The 22890-nt window shown below is 36.8% G+C and overlaps 1 protein-coding gene across 2 annotated transcripts in view; it reads right to left on the bottom strand.

The window, feature by feature from the left end:
• Positions 1-22890, bottom strand: part of FSTL5 (follistatin like 5) — a 195226-nt gene that overhangs the window by 145801 nt on the left and 26535 nt on the right. For both annotated transcript variants that reach the window (XM_053460009.1, XM_053460017.1), the window contains exon 3: positions 8749-8782. In XM_053460009.1, coding sequence (XP_053315984.1) covers positions 8749-8782 — 34 coding nt within the window. The remainder of the gene's footprint in view (positions 1-8748; positions 8783-22890) is intronic.

Raw genomic sequence — 22890 nt, 5'->3', positions numbered from 1 at the left:
GGGGAGGGAGGACAGCGGCAGCGTATCTCGGGGAGGGAGGACAGAGTGGCAGCATGTTTTTTTTGGTGCTTTTTTAAAGAAAAAAAACTTTTTCTTTAAAAAAGCACCAAACTTTTAGGGTGCGGCCTATATACGGGGGCGGCCTATATCCGAGCCAATACGGTATATATATTTATACTGTATACATTCATAAGGACATAATTGATAAACAATCTTTGCAGAGATTTCAAAGAACAATATTTGAACTTTGGTAATTTAACGTTCAGAAGGGAAATTTTTGTAATAAAACTAATCTTTACGCTAATATATAAAAAATGTTTTAGGACATTTTCAAAAAACAAAATAATAAAGTATAGTGAAAAGTTGAAAAAAGCAATTTTTCTCCATTTTATTTGAAAAATATTTTACTCATCTACAAAATCTAATGGAAAAATCTACTACTTGTCCTGAATTTAGAAATACCCAATGTTTTTATAGTTATAGGGCAATAAGTACAAGGAGGCCCCACATCACAATTTACAGGACTTAAGGGATCAGCTGCTAATGTCTTGGTGCCAGATAGCACAGCACACCTTTAGAGGTCTAGTGGAGTCCATGCCTCAATGGGTCAGGGCTGTTTTGGCGGCAAACGGCGACAACTGTCAAGTCATCTACAGCTTGATTCAACAGAATTTGGGCCCTTCTCCTCTTGTAGGTTTCCTGCACCATAACAATCAGCCTGCTTACTATCTTTTCAAGCCAAGCTCTTGCAGCATAGAAAAGCTTTCCTGCACCATAACAGCCAGGTTATAACCATCTCAAGCCAAGCTCTTGCAAGGTAGAAAAAGTATTCAAACTCATTTGGACCACTATGCCAGATCTCCAAGTAATGTTCTTAATTATTGGTTTGTATAATTATTCATGTTTCCCTGTATATGTGCCAAGTATGTATAGTTTATTTTTGGCCAAAGTTTGGCATTTACCTATTTGCACATTCCTTTGTCCTACTTGTCCTTCTTTTCACCTCTCCTTTTATTTCATTTAACCATACTATTCCTTAAGATTGTAAGCTCACGAGCAGGGCCCTCAAAAGCCCACCATTCCTGACTGGAACTTTGTATAACTTTTATACCATAAAGGGAGATAGCAAGCTCACGGTAGGGTTATCTTCTCCTGATGTGTCTGTGTGTATTAATGTATATTTCAAGTGTATGTTAACTGCCCCCACTTAAATTGTACAGCACAACATAATTTGTTAGCTCTTAGCAAATAATGAAGAGATGAGTTGTTTAGGTTTCTTGTAAAGCATTTGGCGAGGTAGGTCAATCTACTTGCCTTTGTAAAGTGGCTAAACTCTATGAATTTAACACATTTATCTGATGTGTGAAATAACAACCATCATAGTAATATACCTTTATTGCTGTCATATGCATGTTAGATAATTTATATGAAAGTTTCTTTTTTTATTATCCAGCTGTTTTTTATGTTCTCAGAAAGATGTAGATAGATAAACAGTAGATACTAGACTTGTGCATTTGAATTTGTCGGAATTTCAATTTTAACAAAATCTGCCAATTGCTTCAATTTGTATGCAAAAAAACAAAACAAGGAGGGGCTCAACAAAACAAACAAAATGAAGCAAAGAGCTCCAAATTTTCTTTTAAATTGCGTCGGTTCTTTCTCCCTCACACTGTCTCTCACATTCGAATTCAAGTTCTCTCACACTTTCACTGATTCTCTTATGCAACTTGTTCTTCTGTCATCGTTATTCATCTGTTTCTTTGTGGATATGGCCTCTGGGTGAACTTCCGCAAAAGGGCAGCCTTTTGCGAATGTGCACAGAGAGGACAGAATAATGCAGATAGATTCACGGAGAAAGAGAGGTAAAGGAGCTTTTCTCTTTCTTTGCAAATATGGCCTCTAGGTGAACTTCCACAAAAGGGCAGAGCCTCAGAGCGCACCCTCTTCACTTTCCACCAATCAGGTGAGAGGGTGTGCCCAGACGGTCTGCCACTTTTGAGGAAGTTCTGTAGGCTCCATTGTGTCATTAGTATCATTACTATAATGCTCTCATGAATCTGTTCATACATATTTAGACCAACTACCATTTAAAATCTCTGAAACAATGTACTTTCGTCAAGAGTATCTTTTATAAAATGCTATGCATACATCAGCAATACATAATGGTGTCTTTTAACAGCTTATCAGAGTTAAGGATTGATTTGCTTTCAAACCACTGAGAGATGTCTGTACATTTGATAACTGATCTCAGATCAATTGGCTACAGTAAAATTATTCATTTTTTGTCTTCTATCTTTTGTCTGCTTTTGTGATTTAGTGTATACAATACAAGGTTGCAACTTGTTTTCAAGTAAAAAAAACCCAAACAAAATGGGTTTATCTTGATAGGATATCTTGATAGGTAAAGAAAGTTTAAAGAACAAAAACTCTCATCCCGTCACTATTATTTACTTTATATGGTTATATTTATATGTTTGTTCTGGGAATGGTATGTGCTAAAGACTTTACTAATTACTTTATTAACTGACAGTGTTTAAACCGTATTACGCTATTTTTAAGAACATACCAAATATCAACTTAAGTTTGGAAATGAGTTGGTCAGTTGCTACGTGCTAAGTGAAAATGTTCTGATGTTAACAGTAAACAAAAGGGCAACAATAAACCTTTTGCATAGAAGAAAGGTGCTGAAATGCTTTTTTTCTCTGGGAATTTGTTTCCGATTGGACGAATGAGGGAGAGGGGGCAATCTCTCTCCTGTTCCTCCAATTGGTGGACAGAGTGTGCCCGGAGGCTCTGCCCTTTTGCGGAAAAGGAGGCTAGGTTCACAGAAAAGCTGACAAAGAAGAATCAGGGATAAATGGACAAAAGAAGGCAGAAGAGAGTAGAACAAGAAGAGACAAGAGAAAAAGATGAGGAAAGGAGAGGGGGACAGGGAAGAGGTTGGAGAAGTTAAAGAGACATTGAGTGAGAGCATGAGAGAGTGTGAGGGAGAGTGTGAGATAGCATGAGCAAATTAATGAGGTGACAACGAATTTTATTTCAGCCAAAAGGGTAGGAAACTAAATTTAAAGTGAATAATGTTTGGTACATCTGCACAAGCCTAATATTCTATAGTGTACAATTCATAGTACAGAGTGAGTAAGGTACTACACATTATACAAAGGGCAAAGTAGGTGCATGTACACGAGGATAGTCCCAATGCCATCAAAATTATATTGAAGGCCTCTTGTCTTTGTTGTCATTCATTGTCTAAACAGACTGCAGGGTTTACAATAATGATTTACTAGATTTTACAGATTCCCTAATTAATTTGACCATCATTTAAACTAAATATATTTTATGTAGGGTTTACTTAAATTATAGTAAAATCACAAATGTTTTGGATTATTCCTCTTGTAATGTGTTGACAAGTAACCCAACAAAAATAGATGTGTTGTTGCTATATAATGCATTCAAATTTCACAAACTTAACAATGCTAAACAAACAATAAGGTTACCTATAAAAGTGTGAGTCCTGATACAACTGAAGTCTGTTCAGAGTGCTACAATTGTGCAAATGATGATCAAAATAAAATGCTGCTAGTAGAATGCATATTGTGCCAAATTTGATTTCTTTTACATGTGCAGCGTGTACTGTATTTCAGAAAATAATTGCCTGCAGCTTTATACAGCTGTTACCACATTAAGGGCAGCTTGAAACTCTAGATCAATATCTTGCTTATTACATAATCGCTTGTTTGTTAATGAAAGCCACAGTGCAAGAAAACATGGTCATCAAAATTAGACTTTTTATGTTTTTAGCTATTATGATTTTGATTTTACAGAAATTAAAAAACAGCATTCATGGGAAGATATTTATTCATTAATTATGAATTATCTGGGTGCTGCAGAAGCATGAAAAAAAGATGTGCTGTTCACCTAGGCTTTCAATCTAAGAAAAGCATCAAAAATAGATTTATTTCTTAGATTAATATGCCCAGAAATACATTTAAGTACTTGAAACACAGCACATGTTAACCAATTGTATTATTTGGAGGAGATGGGTCTGTGTGGAATGCCAGGGCTGAGATGGACGCCATGGGGGGCGATGCACAGCTACAGGAACAACCATATCTAGGATTGAGGCTAGCGTACGGTTATACTGAGCTGTGGCAACATCAGGACAGGAGAAGGGAGATATGTTTGAGAGAAGTAGCATAAGTGTGTTAGTAAGCTGTAGAGTGTTAAGGTCACTGAGGTTGAGGTAGGTTTGTGGTGCTTTTTAGGTAGAGGAGGTGTGGGAGGTATGGCAAGGTTGGATATTAAGGGGCTGTGGTAAGACAGAGAGAAGAGTTGGAGAAGTGAGATATTGAGCAGAAGCGGGAGAACATTAAGTCAAGTTGGTGAGGTAGTCCAGGATTAGTGTAGGGATGGTGGAAGAAACACAATGAGAGAGCCATGCAGCAAAGTGATCAAAAAATTGGGAAGGACAATAGATCACAGCAACACGCATGGCCATTAGGGAGTGGAGGACAGTGTGTACTTCAAAGATGCAATGAGAGAAGATTGCTACTGCAGCTTCCCCTGTCACTATAACACCCCCAGAAAGTAATGTCACTAGGGCAATATACAGATCAGCATGTCCAACTTCACTTCTCCAACATAATGCTATCATGCTGTACAGTCAAGAATATACTAGATATTTTAATGTCTTGCTAAATTGCAGCTATATTGACTTGTCCATGATTAGAAAGAGCTGCATACCAATTTCCCTTTAAAGATAATTAGATGAATGCATGTTCAGAACCAACCTGTGAGAGAAAAAATAATTTTCTTTTAAATGTTAGGTAAGCATAAAATAAGATGGATCAATATTCTTAGACATATTTTAATTAAAATGGTCTAGTAATCAATACAGCTCTATTAATATAATGAATTAGTATTTTACCTAGTCAATAAATAAATTATGAAAATAATTTGGCTTTCACAGTCTAACCTAATAAATTGTTCTCTTACCAAGTAATTATTAATTTAAAAGGCCAGTTTCTTCCTAAATGTTAAATATACATAATATATATAATAGATCGTATGAGCTATTACGACATGGAGTAGCTATGTGCGTATGGTATGTCAAGCATCAGTTGAGAATAAACCCAGGGTACATGCAAAAAGGTCTCCTAATCATACAACAAATTATCATTTTATGTACATATTTAATTAGTATACATAATAAACTACTCTATAACATACACTTATTATAAATAAATGTTGCATGTATACAATGGAAGAAGCTACCTTAAATATGCAGTATGTTTTAATGATCTGCATTATTATTCCAAACAGGGGCGTACCTAGAGTATTTGGCACCTGGGGCGGATCCTGTATGTATCAAGCCCCCCCCCCCACACACACACACTTTAAAACTGCATAGCTTCTATCTTTAGGCAAACATTGACAGGGGTACAGCATAACTGTTATCGTTATAAACTAAGGCAGACTATTTCTGGCTCTTTAGTTTACCCACCAAATATTGTGAAAGTGTTTACCCCTTCATGGCAATGGATGATTTTAATTTTTGTACCCATCAAGACAATGGCTGTTTTAACATTCCTGCAGTGCTCGTGGTTTTATTCTGTAATTTTCTTCTTTCTCATTTACTGAGCCCACACAAGTTATATTTTTTCTTTAGATGCCACATATAATTTACTATACAAAATGTATTTCTGACTTGGGAAATCTTTTACTTTAACTTTATCTATAAAAGCTAATGAAAAAAACTTATATGCAATATGTCAAAGTTTTGCTTATTTCAAAACCATTTTTTTTTAATCTGGTCATTCTGCCCTTTGTGTTAGATGGGACATCTTTGAAGCTGGCAAATGCAATTTACCCCATCAAACCATATATTTTTTAAAACTAGACACACTAGGGTATTTCAAATGCTAGTATTTTAACTCATTCCATGCACTAATTTTACCACCAATCTTTGTTAAACTTTGTGGTAGCAATTTTTTTCACACACATTTTACTTGAGGTATGAATTTACAGCTCCTGGTATATGTCACGGCCAAACACCCCTATATGTGTTCAGAATAATCTCCTGAGTACAGTGATACCACACATGCATAGGTTTATCAGGTTGTCTGGGAGGTAATAGGCCACATTTGGGGCACACACAATTCAGTTTTTCAACTTGGAATTTTGACATGTTGAAAATGCTGCCTCATGTCCTATTTGGGACATCTTTGAAACCGGCCAATTTAATTCACGTACACTGGTGGCACCCCGATCCCGCAGCTGAATCAACTTTAGGAGATGGTCCTGGCGCTTGCTGGACCTGACGGATTCTTCACAACAATTGAACCTCTCTTCCTGAAGTTAATGATGATCCGATAAATGGTTGATTTAGGTGCAATCTTACTAGCTGCAACATCCTTGCCTGTGAATCCCTTTTTGTGCAAAGCAATGATGACAGTATGTGTTTACTTGCTGGTAACCATGGTTAACAGTGGAAGAACAATGATTTCAAGCACCACCCTCCTTTTAAAGCTTCCAGTCTGTTATTCTAACTCAATCAGCATTACAGAGTGATCTCCAGCATTGTCCACGCCAACACTCTTACCTGTGTTAACATGAGAATCACATGATGTCAGTTGGTCCTTTTGGGGCAGGGCTGAAATGTAGTGGAAATGTTTTTTTGGGGGGATTAAGTTCATTTTCATGGCAAAAAGGGATCTGATCACTCTTCATATAACATGGAGTATATGCAAATTGCCATAATCTAAACTGAGGCAGCAGCCTTTGTGAAAAGTAATATCTGTGTCATTCACAACTATAACTACCTTGGTTTGTCTTTAGTTTAATTATTCCTGGTTTATGTTTTCTTCTCTCACTTATATACCTAATCTACCTTATCTACCTCTGTAGAATGCCCAGGGAACAAGCCCACAAAGAATCGAGACATGGTAAAAGTCCCATCTGCATGTCAGTGAGGGTACTCGTATGGTAACATATGAAGTATATATAAAAAGAAAGTTGTTGGTGACTTAGCTACTTCAAATCTGAGAAGCCCAGCATACATACTAACCTTGTCAACCTTGCCTTCTTTAAATTTTCATGAAATAATTTAGTACTTATTTTCCAATGTTAAGACAAGGAGAGAATTTACTTTTTTCCGTCCCCACTAAAAACGTGTTCATGTTTGTGTCAAGCTTTTTTTTCTTTTTTTTTTTTTACTAGAAGATGAACAATTAAGTGCTTAATTGGGGTAACGTGAGAATCTGTTCAAAAACCAGAAATAAGGGAATTTAAGAAAAGGAAGCTTAACAAAAAGGATGGGGTTTTCAGCTCCACTCTTTGTCAAGATATATTGTCAAGTCTTCTAGAAAGTTTGATTTTTTTCAGTAAAGCTTTTGTGAAGAGCTAAAGGACCTCTTTGTCAAATTGGAATGGATTTGCTCTCTGTGCAAGTAAAACTTTTAAAAACGTAGTCATACTTGATAGCAGTCTTTTCTTGATTTATATTCATTATTGCTACATGATGAACGGTTTCTTACATTAATAATGGATGCTACTCCGTTTTCTACTATATAAAAATCATTCATTAACAAAATCAGCATTCATTTTCAGAAATAATAATAAAAAAAGTGCCTTTGTCATAAGTAAGCTTATTAACATAATTATACAAGGGAGCTTGGGCATGTTCCAGTCAGGCTATTTTAACCTATTTTCTCTGCTTGGCCGGGGGCCTTTTACATACACTCTAAACATATCAGTAAGCTAGTCACACACTGACCTTCTCATTCCATTCACATGACATTCTTTATTCACTCTGTTTTTTAAGAAATCCACATTATTTTCCCTTACGTTACAATAAGTGGATTGAGGATTAAGAAAAAATCTAATAAAAACCACTATTTATTTAATGACTTTACAGTTTTATTAGGCTGACCCAAAACTGAGTTTGAGTGTAACAAGAAAGAAACATAAAATTCAAAGCTGATATTTTCAGGAAAAAACAATTACTTAACGAGAACCGGTTGTTTTTTTTTTTTAAAGATGATCAACTAGGTAAAGCCATATAGGTACGTACAAAAGCTTTATGGATATAAATTTAAATTTAAGTATAGATAAATTAATAAATAAAATGAGATGACAAAGTGCTGCATTTACAATCCATAACAGCAAATGTTGGTGGTATGTAGAGAATTTGCACAATTGCCAGGTGAGGCTTTAGTGCACATAATGTTTACATTGTCATGAAAATGTAAACATTATGTGTTAATCATTCATTCATTTTGGCATCAAATGTGTATTTACAATGCATGCATAATGATATTTTTTAATTAATGCTAGCATTGTTTGAAACCCATGGAATATCCATTTTAAAATGCACATTGCAGCATTTCTTTTTTATCGCATATACCTGATTTACTGAATACTTCCAAAAATATGTACATCACATTTTCATCTTATATACTTCAAAGTATTGACATATAACAGTATCAAAAGCCCACTTGAACACGCTTTCTCTTGTTTTATTATTTATCCACTTTCTATACTTAAATCAAAGGTAATAAAAAGATATGTTTTCCAACTGTGTCACTGTATCAAAAGGAATGTTTTGGGGCATAGAGCCTAAAGCAAGAATGTGCAACAGCATTGATATCAATGAAACGTCTTTGCTTGATACATTTAAATGAACTAGTTTGTTGTGGACCATTTATCATACGACACAGTAAACAAGAAAAACAAAGAATAGAAACTCACCTTTATCTCTTAGGATTTCATGATTTCTGTCTTGCTGAAAGTGAAAAGATAGGAATGTTTAGTGTTAATGTCAAGATTTCCCCTATTTGAATACAAAAAAAATAAAATGTTTTATACATGTGCACAAATTATGTTTTCTTTATTAATCACAATTTATTATAAGAAATTTAGCTTTTAGTGACAGTTGACACGCAACCCATTTACACCTTAACATATATCATTGTTGAGTGGTCACATTAAAATTCATGATGTGCCCCTTGTATTGTTCTGCAGAATCCCCCATATGCATTTGTCTCTTTCTCCCATTATTTTCTGGGAAAGAGATGTGTGCAGCTGAACACATCATTTGACACATGATATACAGTACTTATCGCCAGCCAGTTCCAGAACTGGTTCCGTAAATGTTGCAGGAATGCACACTAATTTGCTCCTTCAAACCACGGAGACGAACTGGAACAGTCCTCGAGGCACCTAAGCCACATTATGTAGCCAAGGAAGAAGGATCTGTGGCCTTGCTGCCCTTTACTTTTTATATACTACCAGTGATTGAATTCATAGATTATGCTATCTATATAGATATGGAAATTGGGTTTCTGCTATCTCCAGGAGCCCATGCATATCTCTAGCATGGTCCGCCATATAGCTTAGCATCTGGAAATAAAGATGCATGATTAGGCATCTCAGGCATAAAGATTCTATAAAGATTGTAGAATCACGTACAAATGGAAAATGCAAATAGATAGTTTAATAATAGCAGTAATTCACATGCAAAACATACAATTATGCATGAAATCCAGTTGAGAATAACCAATATAAAATATATTTCGCTGTGATATCCAATCTCACGTGATGTTTTAAATCCGAGTAAAGTTCCATTTTGAGAACAGCACAATAGAAAATAATAACTGCACAGGGAGGTCAAGGTTATGAGGACAGATTATATGAGATGCCTGGGATAAATTTAGCTGTGAACAAAGAAGATTAGGTTCCTATGTGATAACAGTGTCTAGGTTCTTAAAGCAAATTGACATTGCTACACTAAATCTTCATTCCTCTCTCACCTTTAATTACTTTCTAAGCATGAAAAGGAACTGTTTAGACTGGTTAAGTACTACTTCCATAAACTTAAAATATATTTTTTGAATATGTACAAAATTTAATATTTTGAGAAGATTTAAAAATGTATTTTTTTATTCATTGATTCATTTATTCTATTATTATGCTACATATTGACTACACATATTACAAAACAACTATTACTAGTGGACTTCCTTGTACTTGTTTGTGGTAGCGCTGCTACGAATCTTGAAGCCTGGACTCTGCACATCCAAAACGGAGGATAACAAGTTTGTCTTTCTGTTAATATTAAAGATCACTGTTTTATCTACTCCTCCATCTCTGCCTACTTTCTTCACCTTCGGAAATCTGTGTGGGCTAACGAATTCCTAAGGATTCATGTGAGGAGATAATTATACTCTTCGTACTGTACGGGCATATCTATGCCCTTTAAATTATAAGGGTCCGTTTTGCTTAATAGTGCTTACTGAGAGTTATTTTGATATGCTACCATACGTTTTTTCCCTTCTTTGTTTTCTATGAGCCTCTTGGATGCCTAGTATGGAAACTCTCCTTGGAAGGGTATCTTTATATATATTATTTGTATATTACACATATAATGTGTTCACTTATTATTTGGGTGCGCAGACACCCCATGTTCTGTTAAACAAAACAATAAAACCTGGTGGGACATGGACCACATCTAGCGCCTCCCACTCTGTGGGGAGGAGCTGGAAAAGTAAAAATAATAGTAATAAAGAATCTCAAAAATATATATATATATAAAAAACCCTCCCTACCCTTCCCACCGCTAAGTTCCCTTGGTAGGGATAGATGAGGTTCAGCCAAGCACCCTTTGTAGACAGCAAGCACACTGAAAATAATTGGCTAGACAGCTAGAAAAAAAAAGTAGAAAGAAATAAAGTAGACGATCTTCACCTGATGTTTACATTTAAGGCTATTATTTTAACTGTCAATCAACTTCAAAGCAAATAGCAAAAATCATCATATTTTCAGTTCATACGATAAAATGGTTAAGGTAAATTTGGTTATTACTTTGGGGGTGCTTCCTTAATTTTTAATGTTTGCTTTGTTTGATTATTGTATTTTTATTTATTTAGAAAATGGAATCACATAGGATGCCATGCTGGGTATCTCTAGAATCATCCTGCCCTGTATAAAGTTTTGGTATATGTATCTGGTGCTCTTAGTGTATTGTGCTTTTCTTAATTTGCCATCTGTTTCTTATCTAGGTACTTAAAGTTTTAATTTATACCGGCTGTGCTTTATCTTGAAAGTTAAGTAACATTTTACTAGCTTTGTGAGAATTTCATATTGTAAAGTGTTAACCTCAAGTAGTTATGTTAGAGAAAGGTCTTTTTTTGTAAGTGTTTACTGCATACCAGCATTATAGTATGCAATCCGTGCCAATAAATGTGATTATAATGAATATGTCTATAATTAGCCATATGAAATTGTACGTAAATATGGACTTCAATTGTTGTAGTTAAACAGAAGGAAAACAAGTTATGTGTTTTTTTTTTTTAATTTAAATTAGTTTTTTCCAAACAAATCTCCACACATCTTTCTTGGTGAATAAAGACATCTGATCATCTCATGAATGTTCTTCACCAAGTTGTGCCGGCCATTTTGGACTATTTAAAAAAAAATGTTGGCAGCCTACTCATGTTGTAGATTTAGGCAACATGAATAGGCTTTAATTTTGTTGTGACATCAGAACATGATTCCATTACAGAAAGGACTGCTTGTAGCAGGTTGCACATAGATCCTAAGGGATTTTAACAGCCTAGCTGGATTTGAGCCCATCTGCCCCTATTAGCGCTGTGGTACAAAAAAAGCTGATACAAGCTAGTTTTTGTCCTTTATATAAAGTACAAAGATATTGCTTTAGTAAACTAAAACATTTTAATATTCTGTTGATTGGGAACACAAACTTTGTATGTTTTACTTTCAAATGTCTCTCATTTGTAATGGATGTTGTTGTAATTATGAAACCCTGGTTTTCGTAAAAAAATATCAGTGTAAACCACATTTGGTTTCTGTTATAATTATGCTTAAACTGCCAGCGTATTATGCTACATGTATTACTCTAAAATGGGTAGCGAGGCCAGATTTATTGTTTAACAGTAAATTATTATAAATTCAACATCATGTAGGCCAGCAGTGACTTGTTCAATGTACATTTTTGGTAAGCCATGGGATCACCATAATCTTGCTAAAACGCCGAGCAATCCAAGGATGGGCTAGAGATGGTTTGGTGGGAAAGAAGGGCAGAATGGGTTACAAAGTAGGTTAGACTTAACACTACTACCTAATACAGAGACCAGAAGGAATGATATATAATCCCTGAAACCATCTGTCATGCCAGAACCCTCTGAGGCAAATCCAACCATACATAAAAATAAAATAATTCTAACATAATGCAGATATATTTTCACATGACTACATATATATATATATATATATATATATATATATATATATATATATATATATATATATATATATATATATATATATATACAGACACATTTAAATTTGACAACTTGAACCTTCGGATTTGCCCAAATTTTAATTTTAACTAAATTTGCCAATTTTAATCATTCGCACAAATGTCTAACGAGGAGGGGCCCCAATGAAACAAATGAAAACGAAGCAGAGAGCTCAGAGAGATTAGATATTGCTTTTATGTCCCACCCAACATGTCACTTACATGCGTTTACTGTGTATGTGTATATGATGAAACAGTCCGGAACCCTGGCCTGTCTAGCATGATAATGTCAATGAAGCACTACTGAACCAGAAAGCCTACGTGCTCGGTTAATAATAATGCTATGTGAATACATAGTCGATTTGAGATACATTAAATGGGTTTTTAACAAAGATATAATGCAAGCAAGATAAAAGATTTCAGCTGGCCCTATATTATCAATAATTAATACTTTTCAAAAACTGTAACCAACTTATTGCCCTTTCTCCATAGCTACAGTTTTGCAATGAGTAATGTAAAAATATTTGTCTACAGGCTGAGATGTAATATAAGAAAGTATTTCTTCACTGGGAGTATGAAGCAATCTGATGGTTGTGGCCACAGTTTTATGTAACTTAAAAGTGATTCATAATAGAGTATCACAGAGGTTATAGCAATGCGACCTTAATTAGTTTTATATTATTTAGAATCTGCACTCCCGGCAATCTAAATTATAAAGCCCCTTCACGGATCAAGGAGCATCATATTGCAATGTTATTTAAAACTTAGTTGTATACAGTGCTGGTTACAAAGAAAGGTTACTTACATATATTAATAGTTCAGGGAACATTGAAACATAATCACATTCGTAAAGGCCAATGAATGGGCCAATCACGTATTTATGTCAGTAAAAAAAGGGTTTGTTAATAAACCAATATAAACACCCAAATATTTTATCACAACTCACACTCTAGAGAATGCACATTTTCATAATTAACCATTTATTGTATTACCCTCAAAAACACTTTTCAATACCCTATTAAATGTCCAAACCTATCCCATCGAGCTTTTTCAATCCCTCTGTTATTTCATCCACATCTCCATGTTTTTTCTACTCAATCTACCATAATACCATGATCTGTGTCCATCCCTCAACCCTTCTTGGTCTCATTGATCTTTTTTAAAAAACGTTATTTTTAAAGAATTCATATTAGACTAACCATAACATACTTTAATATGCCTCTTTATTTGACGGGGCTGTCTAGGACACTCTACTGGGCCTTTAACAGGGTTGGGCTTCACAAGGACTTCGAATATTATGGAAATATTAGTCAGGGGATAAGCAAAGAGCCAATCTAATTTAAAAATGTAATTCATTTTAAAAATGTAGTTCATTTTGGAATGAGTTTGAGCGAATGAAGGAGGGCCTATTTCTACTCTTTGGCAATATACAAACAGTTGTGCGCTGTTCAGTCATTTGAGGGGTTAATGCGTTAACTTTTTTAATGTTTACATTTTAAAATCCTGTATTATTTTTAGTGGCAATTTTTTTTTTCAAGATGGGATGTTGATTTCAACTTGTATTTAAAGCAACAATATTACTAAAGTATCAAAACACAAAATATAGCCATAATTGGTTAGTTATTTTCTACCCTGTCCTGATTCTGTAGTTATTTTATTACCTAATCAAGCTTTGCTCACCTGCTAACCTATCCTACTGAACTCATGCAAGTGCTTAGGCTTTGTTATATCAAGTACTGTTATAACGGCAAGGTCATTTATTACTCCTTCAGTAAGTCTTATAACATAAAATACCAGCCAATTACGATTTGAGTTCTTTATAAAAATGCACACATTTCATGTTCACTGCACTTAAACACTAGCTGTTTGTATTGTCCTACACTGTATGCGAATACATAAAATACTGTGTGAATGAACTATCACATACTGTATTTTTTCAAGTAAGATATTTATTATCTAAGGCAAAAAGAATGAAAACTATGTACCCTCTATGTTTTATAACGTTCTAAAGGGAACTTCAAAACATAAATGGCATTATGATGCCTGTTGTGTATTCACCTTAGCCTGATACATTATACAAATGCAAACAATGAATTATACACAACATTCTTAACAATTCACAATCTTGCACAAGAAAAATATCTGTAGAGTTTCTCATTTGACCGCAAGGTTCAAAGGTAAATTCGCTATTTACATTTTTATCTCTATAAGAAATATTTATGTGGAAATCTGTGACATTATTTCTACCAGTTGCAGACGGTTCTGAAATTACAGCGGGGCAAGATAATTTAGCAGGAGCTGTGAATATTAGAAGAACAAAACAAAATTGCTCAGTTCCTTATGGGCAGAAATGTTGGAGTTGATAGAACAATAATATAATTTTAAGAGCCAAGGCTGAGAAAGATAAAGCACATAAGAATGGTATGTTGTTTAGATTGTTTACCCATGTACAAGAAGCCCTTTAGCCGTCCAAGAGAAAATGAGGCTTTCCCCTAAATTCATTATAATATTGTTCTTCCAAAGACACGTCAACAGTGCACAAGGAATTAGCATAGCAACATTTAAAAACAACATAATACATTTGTATCTCTCCACAAACCATTCGTTTTTGTTGTTTTGTTGTTATTGCCTCAAGTTTTCTAAAGCAGTATGATCCATAATTTGCTTTTGGCCAGTTCTCCATAGTTAGGTTTATTACATTATTTTTCTTGTGAGCAGAAAGTATCCCCTCCATAAGCTGGGTTATAACATTGCTGATTAAAGAGCAAAGAAAAGATAATTTGGAGAATCTAGTTCTTGGATCAAAAAAACTGAAATGTGTGTTTACTGTGTTATGAGTCTGCTCAGAGTTGACTTGTGTCAAGTGAAAAGATGTTTCCCTGTTAGGATGTGGGGTAGGGAGACGCCATATGCCTCTTTTTCTAACAAGAAACCTTTTTAACTATATTTAACTAGAATTATCCACAGTCATCTGCATAATTTTCACTGGTTATTATGAGACTATTGTCCTCTGGTTGCTTACCACCTCCATTTAGTATTATTCAGATGAAGTTTTATTGGATTTGGCTATTGTTTGTATTTATTAATTTCACTGTGCCTTTTACCATTGTATTGGGTTTACTTTACTTCAGTGTTCTCTATATTATTAAATTAGCACACCTGTATCACTTTTGCTTGTCTCCAATTATATAAACTCTTTTAGGGCCATAGAGTTTTCTAGGTATTACGAAGACCTTTTAGGTATACTAAACTGTAGGACATGACTCTAGGTTAACTCATGCAAACTGAGTAATGGAGCCTAGAAACATGTCTTATAATAAGCAATTGCATTTTATTGTAGCTCCATTTAACTAAACTAGGCATTTCATTTCAATATAAAATGAAAATCTAAAATCATGTGACACACTTAATTTCACAAAGTTATTCGGCCATATGGACAGACTAAGATGATTCCTTATCAGCTCACTGGAACAACGCATGCATAATTCAGTATTAACCTTTGCTCTGCTTCGTACGTTGCATAGGATTAGCAAAATAGCCTCTGCGAAGGAACTAAATATTTTACAGAACTACATCATATCAGCATTACCTGCTTTGTGAGTGTTTTCTAAGCCAGAACATACAATATCTCATTTCTGGTGTGAAGGGGAAGACAGAGACAGAAAGAGAGATTAAATAATTCATATTGGGAGATAAATCTATCACAATTTACTAAATAGTAATCGTCTCCCAGATTGCAATGGGAAAAGTAAGCGAAAAAAATCAGATATACCAGCTCAGATTTATTAACTTAGATAAAATGAATATATATAATTACTGGATAGAAATCAATCCTAGTAATCATGTTTTCTTCCAAATTTGCATAACATAAATCTCTTGTCAAACTTCTCTCCTCTATTAATTTTTCCATGTCTCCTTCTTTCCAGGTGCCTCATTATTTTAACTCAGATCCACCTTTAAAGTCTCTTATTTCACATTTTAACCCTATCATTCTAATTAATTTATCACTCCTTCTGCACAGATCCATTTTGAACCTACTTTTTTTCACATTTGATCCTGCTGTTTCGGCTTAGTATTCCACTCCTGCAATTCAGGTCAAGGTCAGAGCTGCTAAACTACCAACAATCTACAATTTTCAATTAATTTATAGTTTTTACAGAAAGCAGAAAATGTACTGAAGATGAATATAATATTAGTGGATAGGTGATTTAGCTTGTATGATGCATTTGATTTTACCATAGATTTTGCTTTGTGGCTATAGTGAAGATTATAAAAATAGCGTTGCGTATGAATTATGGTAAATTGTTGTTGATATCGTTAAGAAAAAGTAAAAATGAATAGTCCAAATTAACATTTGAAAATTACTTTGTAAAGGGTTGTTAAAAAGATTACTACAAATATGACAATGTTTTAGTGATCTGTAGCCCCAATAGATTTTGACACATTTAATCATTTGAGTGATGACTTCACTAAAGGCAGAGTTGACAGGAGAGTTGAGTTTCACATGCTTGACTTCATCATGCATTATGAAGGGCCAACACTAGTAAGCTTCTGCTGCTGACTTTTATAATGTATTCTTACAGGGATATTTCAACCACCATATGCTCTGTAATACTATAGCTGAAGAGTCCCTTTAAACTTCCGTGTGATCCTGTTTGCAAATGAATGGAGTGATTCTACAGTATCCCCCGCATGCGCATTTGCCCCTTTCCCTGTCCCCTATTTGCTTTGCAGGAGATGTGTTTGTGTATGAGTGAAGGTACAGCTCAGGGTTTGTGCCTTCTAGAGATTCAGTTTGCTATTTTAACATCTCATCCTTCTGAGCAGGAGAGGGAGTGAGAAGGTATATCCCCCCCCCCGCCAAAGCACATGGGGTGGGGGAAGATGGGACTGATAATCAGACCTTGAACCCCACTTTCATTTAAAAAAAAAAAGAAAATATTTTTGTATCCTAATTGTATAGGTGGGATTTCAAAGAGTTGCCTTATTCTTTCAATTAATTTGAACTTGCCTTTCCCTCATTTTCTTTCTTGTCATGATTTATGCGAGTTGCCTTTACTGAATTTGAAATTTGTGCAACTTTGTTGCTATAAACTCGATTTTTTTTGCTGACTTGCATGTCCTCACACTTTATTGAACAGACCTGTCTGTGTTTGCATTGTCTTTATTCTGATTCTGTGTTCATCGATAGTGTCTGCTATGCTTTGATTTAACCAGCCTGCTCTATTTGTCTAGTCTTATCTTTAACTAAAGAAGAAAGGCTTATGATTTCATGGTTTCCCATTGGTACATTTGTGGTTTAGTTTGCTACGTGCTTCTTAATTCATGGCTAGTGCCCTGTTATGAGGTATAGTGACGTGTTGGACATCATAACAAATGGTACTTAGGTACAACTAAGCTCTTTATTTACCATAATAAAACGGCCTAGTGCAAGCCTTTAACATTTTGTTTCTATGATATTTATTTTCCTTTTTTTTGCCGGTGTCCTTAAAATCAGTAGCACTTGCGCCACCAATACCAGGTCTGACCATATATTCTGCCAGGCTTCTGTCACGTTTCACCATGCGCTAGCTGGACTTGTTCAAACTTTGTTGTTCATTTTCATTTGCCGACCACTAGTGGCCGCCCTTGCCACTCAGACCACTCTGGCTGATTATCATGTCCAGGTGCACCTTGCTACCTGATTATCACAGCCTTTATAAGCCTGCCCAGCCCTGCAGTCTGGGCCTTGACATTGAAGTCAGAGGACTGCCTGTTTGGTTCCTGAGTGGTTCCAGTACCTGCCTTGTTCCAGTACCTGCCTTGTTCCAGTACCTGCCTTGTTCCAGTACCTGCCTTGCTCCAGTACCTGCCTTGCTCCAGTACCTGCCTTGCTCCAGTACCTGCCTTGCTCCAGTACCTGCCTTGCTCCAGTACCTGCCTTGCTCCAGTACCTGCCTTGCTCCAGTACCTGCCTTGCTCCAGTACCTGCCTTGCTCCAGTACCTGCCTTGCTCCAGTACCTGCCTTGCTCCAGTACCTGCCGTGTGGCCCGCAAGAGGGCTTCTCTGCCGCGTGGCCCGCAAGAGGGCTTCTCTGCCGCGTGGCCCGCAAGAGGGCTTCTCTGCCGCGTGGCCCGCAAGAGGGCTTCTCTGCCGCGTGGCCCGCAAGAGGGCTTCTCTGCCGCGTGGCCCGCAAGAGGGCTTCTCTGCCGCGTGGCCCGCAAGAGGGCTTCTCTGCCGCGTGGCCCGCAAGAGGGCTTCTCTGCCGCGTGGCCCGCAAGAGGGCTTCTCTGCCGCGTGGCCCGCAAGAGGGCTTCTCTGCCGCGTGGCCCGCAAGAGGGCTTCTCTGCCGCGTGGCCCGCAAGAGGGCTTCTCTGCCGCGTGGCCCGCAAGAGGGCTTCTCTGCCGCGTGGCCCGCAAGAGGGCTTCTCTGCCGCGTGGCCCGCAAGAGGGCTTCTCTGCCGCGTGGCCCGCAAGAGGGCTTCTCTGCCGCGTGGCCCGCAAGAGGGCTTATCTGCCGCGTGGCCCGCAAGAGGGCTTCCTGCCAAGTAACTTCCATTGCATATATATTGTTGTACCATCGCATTCAATACAACTCTTAATCCTGATCTGTTGTCTGTGGTTTATTCCTGCGCCTGTCTGTAACAACCCCAGACCATAATGCATCGTGGGGTACAGACAGAGCCCCTCGTATCCCCTGCACCTGGGCTCCTACTAGACCTGCTCCCCCGGTTCATGACAGCTTCACATTTAGCTGCACCAATTTCTGAGCCCAAATTCTATCTATTGGTTAGCTATCGCAATTAGCACATTTGTAAACCTGATGGTTTTTCAATGAACACAATTTCCTTTATATCACGGCGACATGATTTCCTATTAGCTGCTACGGATCACCCCATGAATGACATTTGCAATAAGTGATTTATGTTTCACTCTCATACCTTTTATATTTTAAACGATAGTATGTTTAGTAGGAAATAAATAGGCAATTATTTCCTTTCTTTTCATATCACAGTAGTTGTGGCTCGTAGATTTCACTATGTCAAAAATGTTCTATTAATAGCTACCCTCGCAGAATATCTCATCTAATGAACCATTTACTTCACTGTTGGATAAAGTTCAAAAGATTCTAGAAAAACTAACAACAAAACATATAAAAGTACATAGCTAGTATATACATTTAAAATGTAACAAATTCTTTTCTGACATTATTTTTATTTAAGGTACAAATGTTTTAGCTGCGGCAAGAGGGTATATACTAAATGTGTCAAAAAGCAATAATTTAGCATTTTTGAAATCCCAACCTACTAAAAACTCACAGAAGAACAACGTAACGTTATAAATTAAGGACCATTAGCTTAACATGTGTGCTGATTATGTGTTCAAATACAATTCCAAATTGGTTTATTAGCTTTATTTCTTTTGAAGTTTTGCTATCCTTTTAGGAGCTTAGTGCCCGATAAACGTTGTTACAGTCCTCAGATTTCAAAAAAGAATCACAAACTCTCATGTGCGGAAAAATATATCTATATATTTTTCCTTATGAGCGTTATTCTTCAAGCAGAAAGAGACTTCAGACACTGATGGGCCAGATATCATCTAAAGAGTTCCTATTTCTTCACATTAAAGAAGAAGAAGATTTGGTACGCATTGTGCTAAAAGTAAACATATATATTTCTATCGGGCACCCCATCTACCCACCATTAAAGCTGCACATGTATCGTGTGCCCAGCTACTGGATACATATGGCTGCATGTTACTCTTCTAAATAAAGGCTGATCCACTAGATGTGATTTATGGGCTACTAGTCTTAAAGTCCAGGCCACTTTTAAATCCCAGTTCGGTCCTATCCTCAACTCGAGGATAGAATTATACAGGGCTATCAGGCAGCAATTTTCATTGAATTAGCAACTGAAATCTGAAGATTAGTTTGGCAGACCAAACCCTTTCCATTTCAATTTTAATTCTAGATAAACGTCTGGGCTCAGCTGTTCTGGATAGCCAATGCCTGTATGCAGCTTGGCAACTTCAGATTTTCCTCTGCTGCCCCATCTGTACAAATCACCCAGTGTATTATTTTGCTAATACAAATGGTACTAAGACAAATTTGAGGACAGCATCTGTAATTCAGAGAATAATCTACTGGCCCCTAGAGATGGTTAATCATTATAAAACGACAGTAGTCATATTCTGAGAGTGGTCATGCTTGTGTGTATGAATTAAAACTTGCCAGTCTCATGTATGTGATTTTCAAGCTTCTCAAAAAAACACAAGAAATATTCTTTATTTTTACAGTCAATCAAAATTACTTAAGCAATATGTAAGGACATACCATATTTGCTCGATTATAAGACAACCCCGATTATAAGACGACCCCCAAAATCTGAATATTAATTTATGAAAAAAAGAAAAAGCCTGAACACAAGACGACCCTATAGGAAAAAAGTTTTACCAGTAAATGTTAATTCATGTAAACTATGTGAACAATTTTTTTTAATAAAAGCTATGATTGAGAAAAATATTTTGTTTTTATTTCCTTTTTTTTCAACCTGCCCCCCCCAGTTATGCACATCTGCCCGCTGGCTTGCCACTCTGCCCCAGAAATGCCTTATACCCCCTATATGCCACTGTGCCCCATGATATGCCTTTTAACCCCTTATATGCCACTGTGCCCCATGATATGCCTTTTGACCCCCTATGTGCTACTCTGCCTCCAGAATTGCCTTATACCCCTATATGCCAATCTGGCATTTAGGGGGTTAAAATGCATATTACGGGGCAGAGTGGCATATAGGAAGGTATAAGGCATTGAGGAGGCAGAGTGGCGTATACAGGGTTAAAAGGCATTTCCAGAAATGCCTTATGCCCCCCATTTAACACTCCCTCCCCCTCCCTCCTCCACACTTACTGGAGCTTCTGAGTCCCCGGTGCGTAGTCCGGGCAGTGTGTAGAGCTCTACGCGATTCGCGTAGACAACTTCCACTGCAGCCGGGAGGAGGTACGGATAGCAGCGGGGGTTGTCAGCATCCATCGCGCCGACCTTCCCCGGCTGTCAGAGATCCCGGGGAACTCTGCTGCTAACCGTACCTCCTCCCGGCTGCAGCCGAAGTTGTCTACGCAAATTGCGTAGAGCTCTACACACTGCTCGGACTAAGCACCGGACTCAGAAGTACCGGTAAGTGGTGGTGGTGGGAGACAGGAGGATCCAGGTCCCCTGCATCGCTGCGGGGGATCTGGATCTTAGTCTCATAGTCAGACCTAGTTGAGGTATGATTATAGGACGACCCCGGTTATAAGACAAGGGGTATTTTTCAGAGCATTTGCTGGAAAAAACCTTGTCTTATAATCGAGCAAATACGGTATATAAATATCTAAAACCTACATAAGCTGCCAAAACAGCATTTTACTTATAGAGGCTAGGTCCATATTGCTTGTAATGTCGATCAAATGTAATTATTTGTCAATTTTATCATTATTTTGTATTTTTGGAAATATGTAAATTTCTACTGTTTAACCGTTTTTAGGCCGCAGTTTTATTACCAGCTTGAATAAATAGTTTTTTTTTAAAAAAAGTTATTCTTGCTCCTGGACCTGTTTTTACTCTTTTATACATTTTATCTGGAAAAACCATCTACTACCATTATATCCTTGGTGTGGATCATACCACCTAAGCGCAAAGGAGTGAGCAATTCCAACATTGCTCACCAAAAACCAATTGGCCCCTTTCCTCCTTCAGTAACTAACATGTGTACTGCCACATATTGCCAGACACAAACACAATCTTACATACTCACACTAACACACACACATAGGCACTCACTGTAACACACATACTTACACTAACACACACTTATACACGCATGCTAATACACTTGCATGTGACATCACTTCCCGTGACTCCGCCTTGTTCCTGGGCGGAGCAAGAGAAGAGACACTGTGACAGAGCATCGAGAAGGCAGCATTACGGGACTGAGCGGGAACTCTGCAGTTCAGGTAAGGAGGTGGGCGTGATTGGCCACAAATGTGGCGGGAGCCGGCGAGATTGGTCACAAATGTGGCGGGAGCAGAACACCCACATTGCGGGAGCAGGCAAAAAATCGGGGGCGGGATTAAAAAAGCCGCAGGGCTCTAGTGCACAGATCCAATTCAGCAGTGTGGGAAACTACAATTACATTTTCATAGGCAATATTATAGTATTGATACTGAGCAGCGTGCTTTGTTTATTCACTGTTTAAAAACAGAACATTTTAATCATTTTTTTTCACGTACATGATTTTACTTTATTTGTTGCTGATAAGTTCTTTTTATACAACACACCAGTTTATCTTATATTAATGTTAACTAGATAAAAACAGTTAAGCACTAAATTGAATTCGTTTGGGATTTGGAACAATTTTACTGTACAATGAACTGATTAAATTATTGCAGAATTATTCAAATGCTTGTTTGAAATGACCAGATAACCATGCAACACTTGGATATATGACATTCCATAAAATCAAAAAAAAGGCCAGACTTGCAGATTAGAAAATGCAGACTTATTTTATATTGTCATTATAGAAAATTAAATTGCAAGATATTACCCTATTTGTAG

The sequence above is a fragment of the Spea bombifrons genome, chromosome 1, assembly GCF_027358695.1.
Source record: "Spea bombifrons isolate aSpeBom1 chromosome 1, aSpeBom1.2.pri, whole genome shotgun sequence".
Taxonomy (NCBI): Eukaryota; Metazoa; Chordata; class Amphibia; order Anura; family Pelobatidae; genus Spea; species Spea bombifrons.
This window is presented reverse-complemented; position numbering and strand designations above follow the sequence as displayed.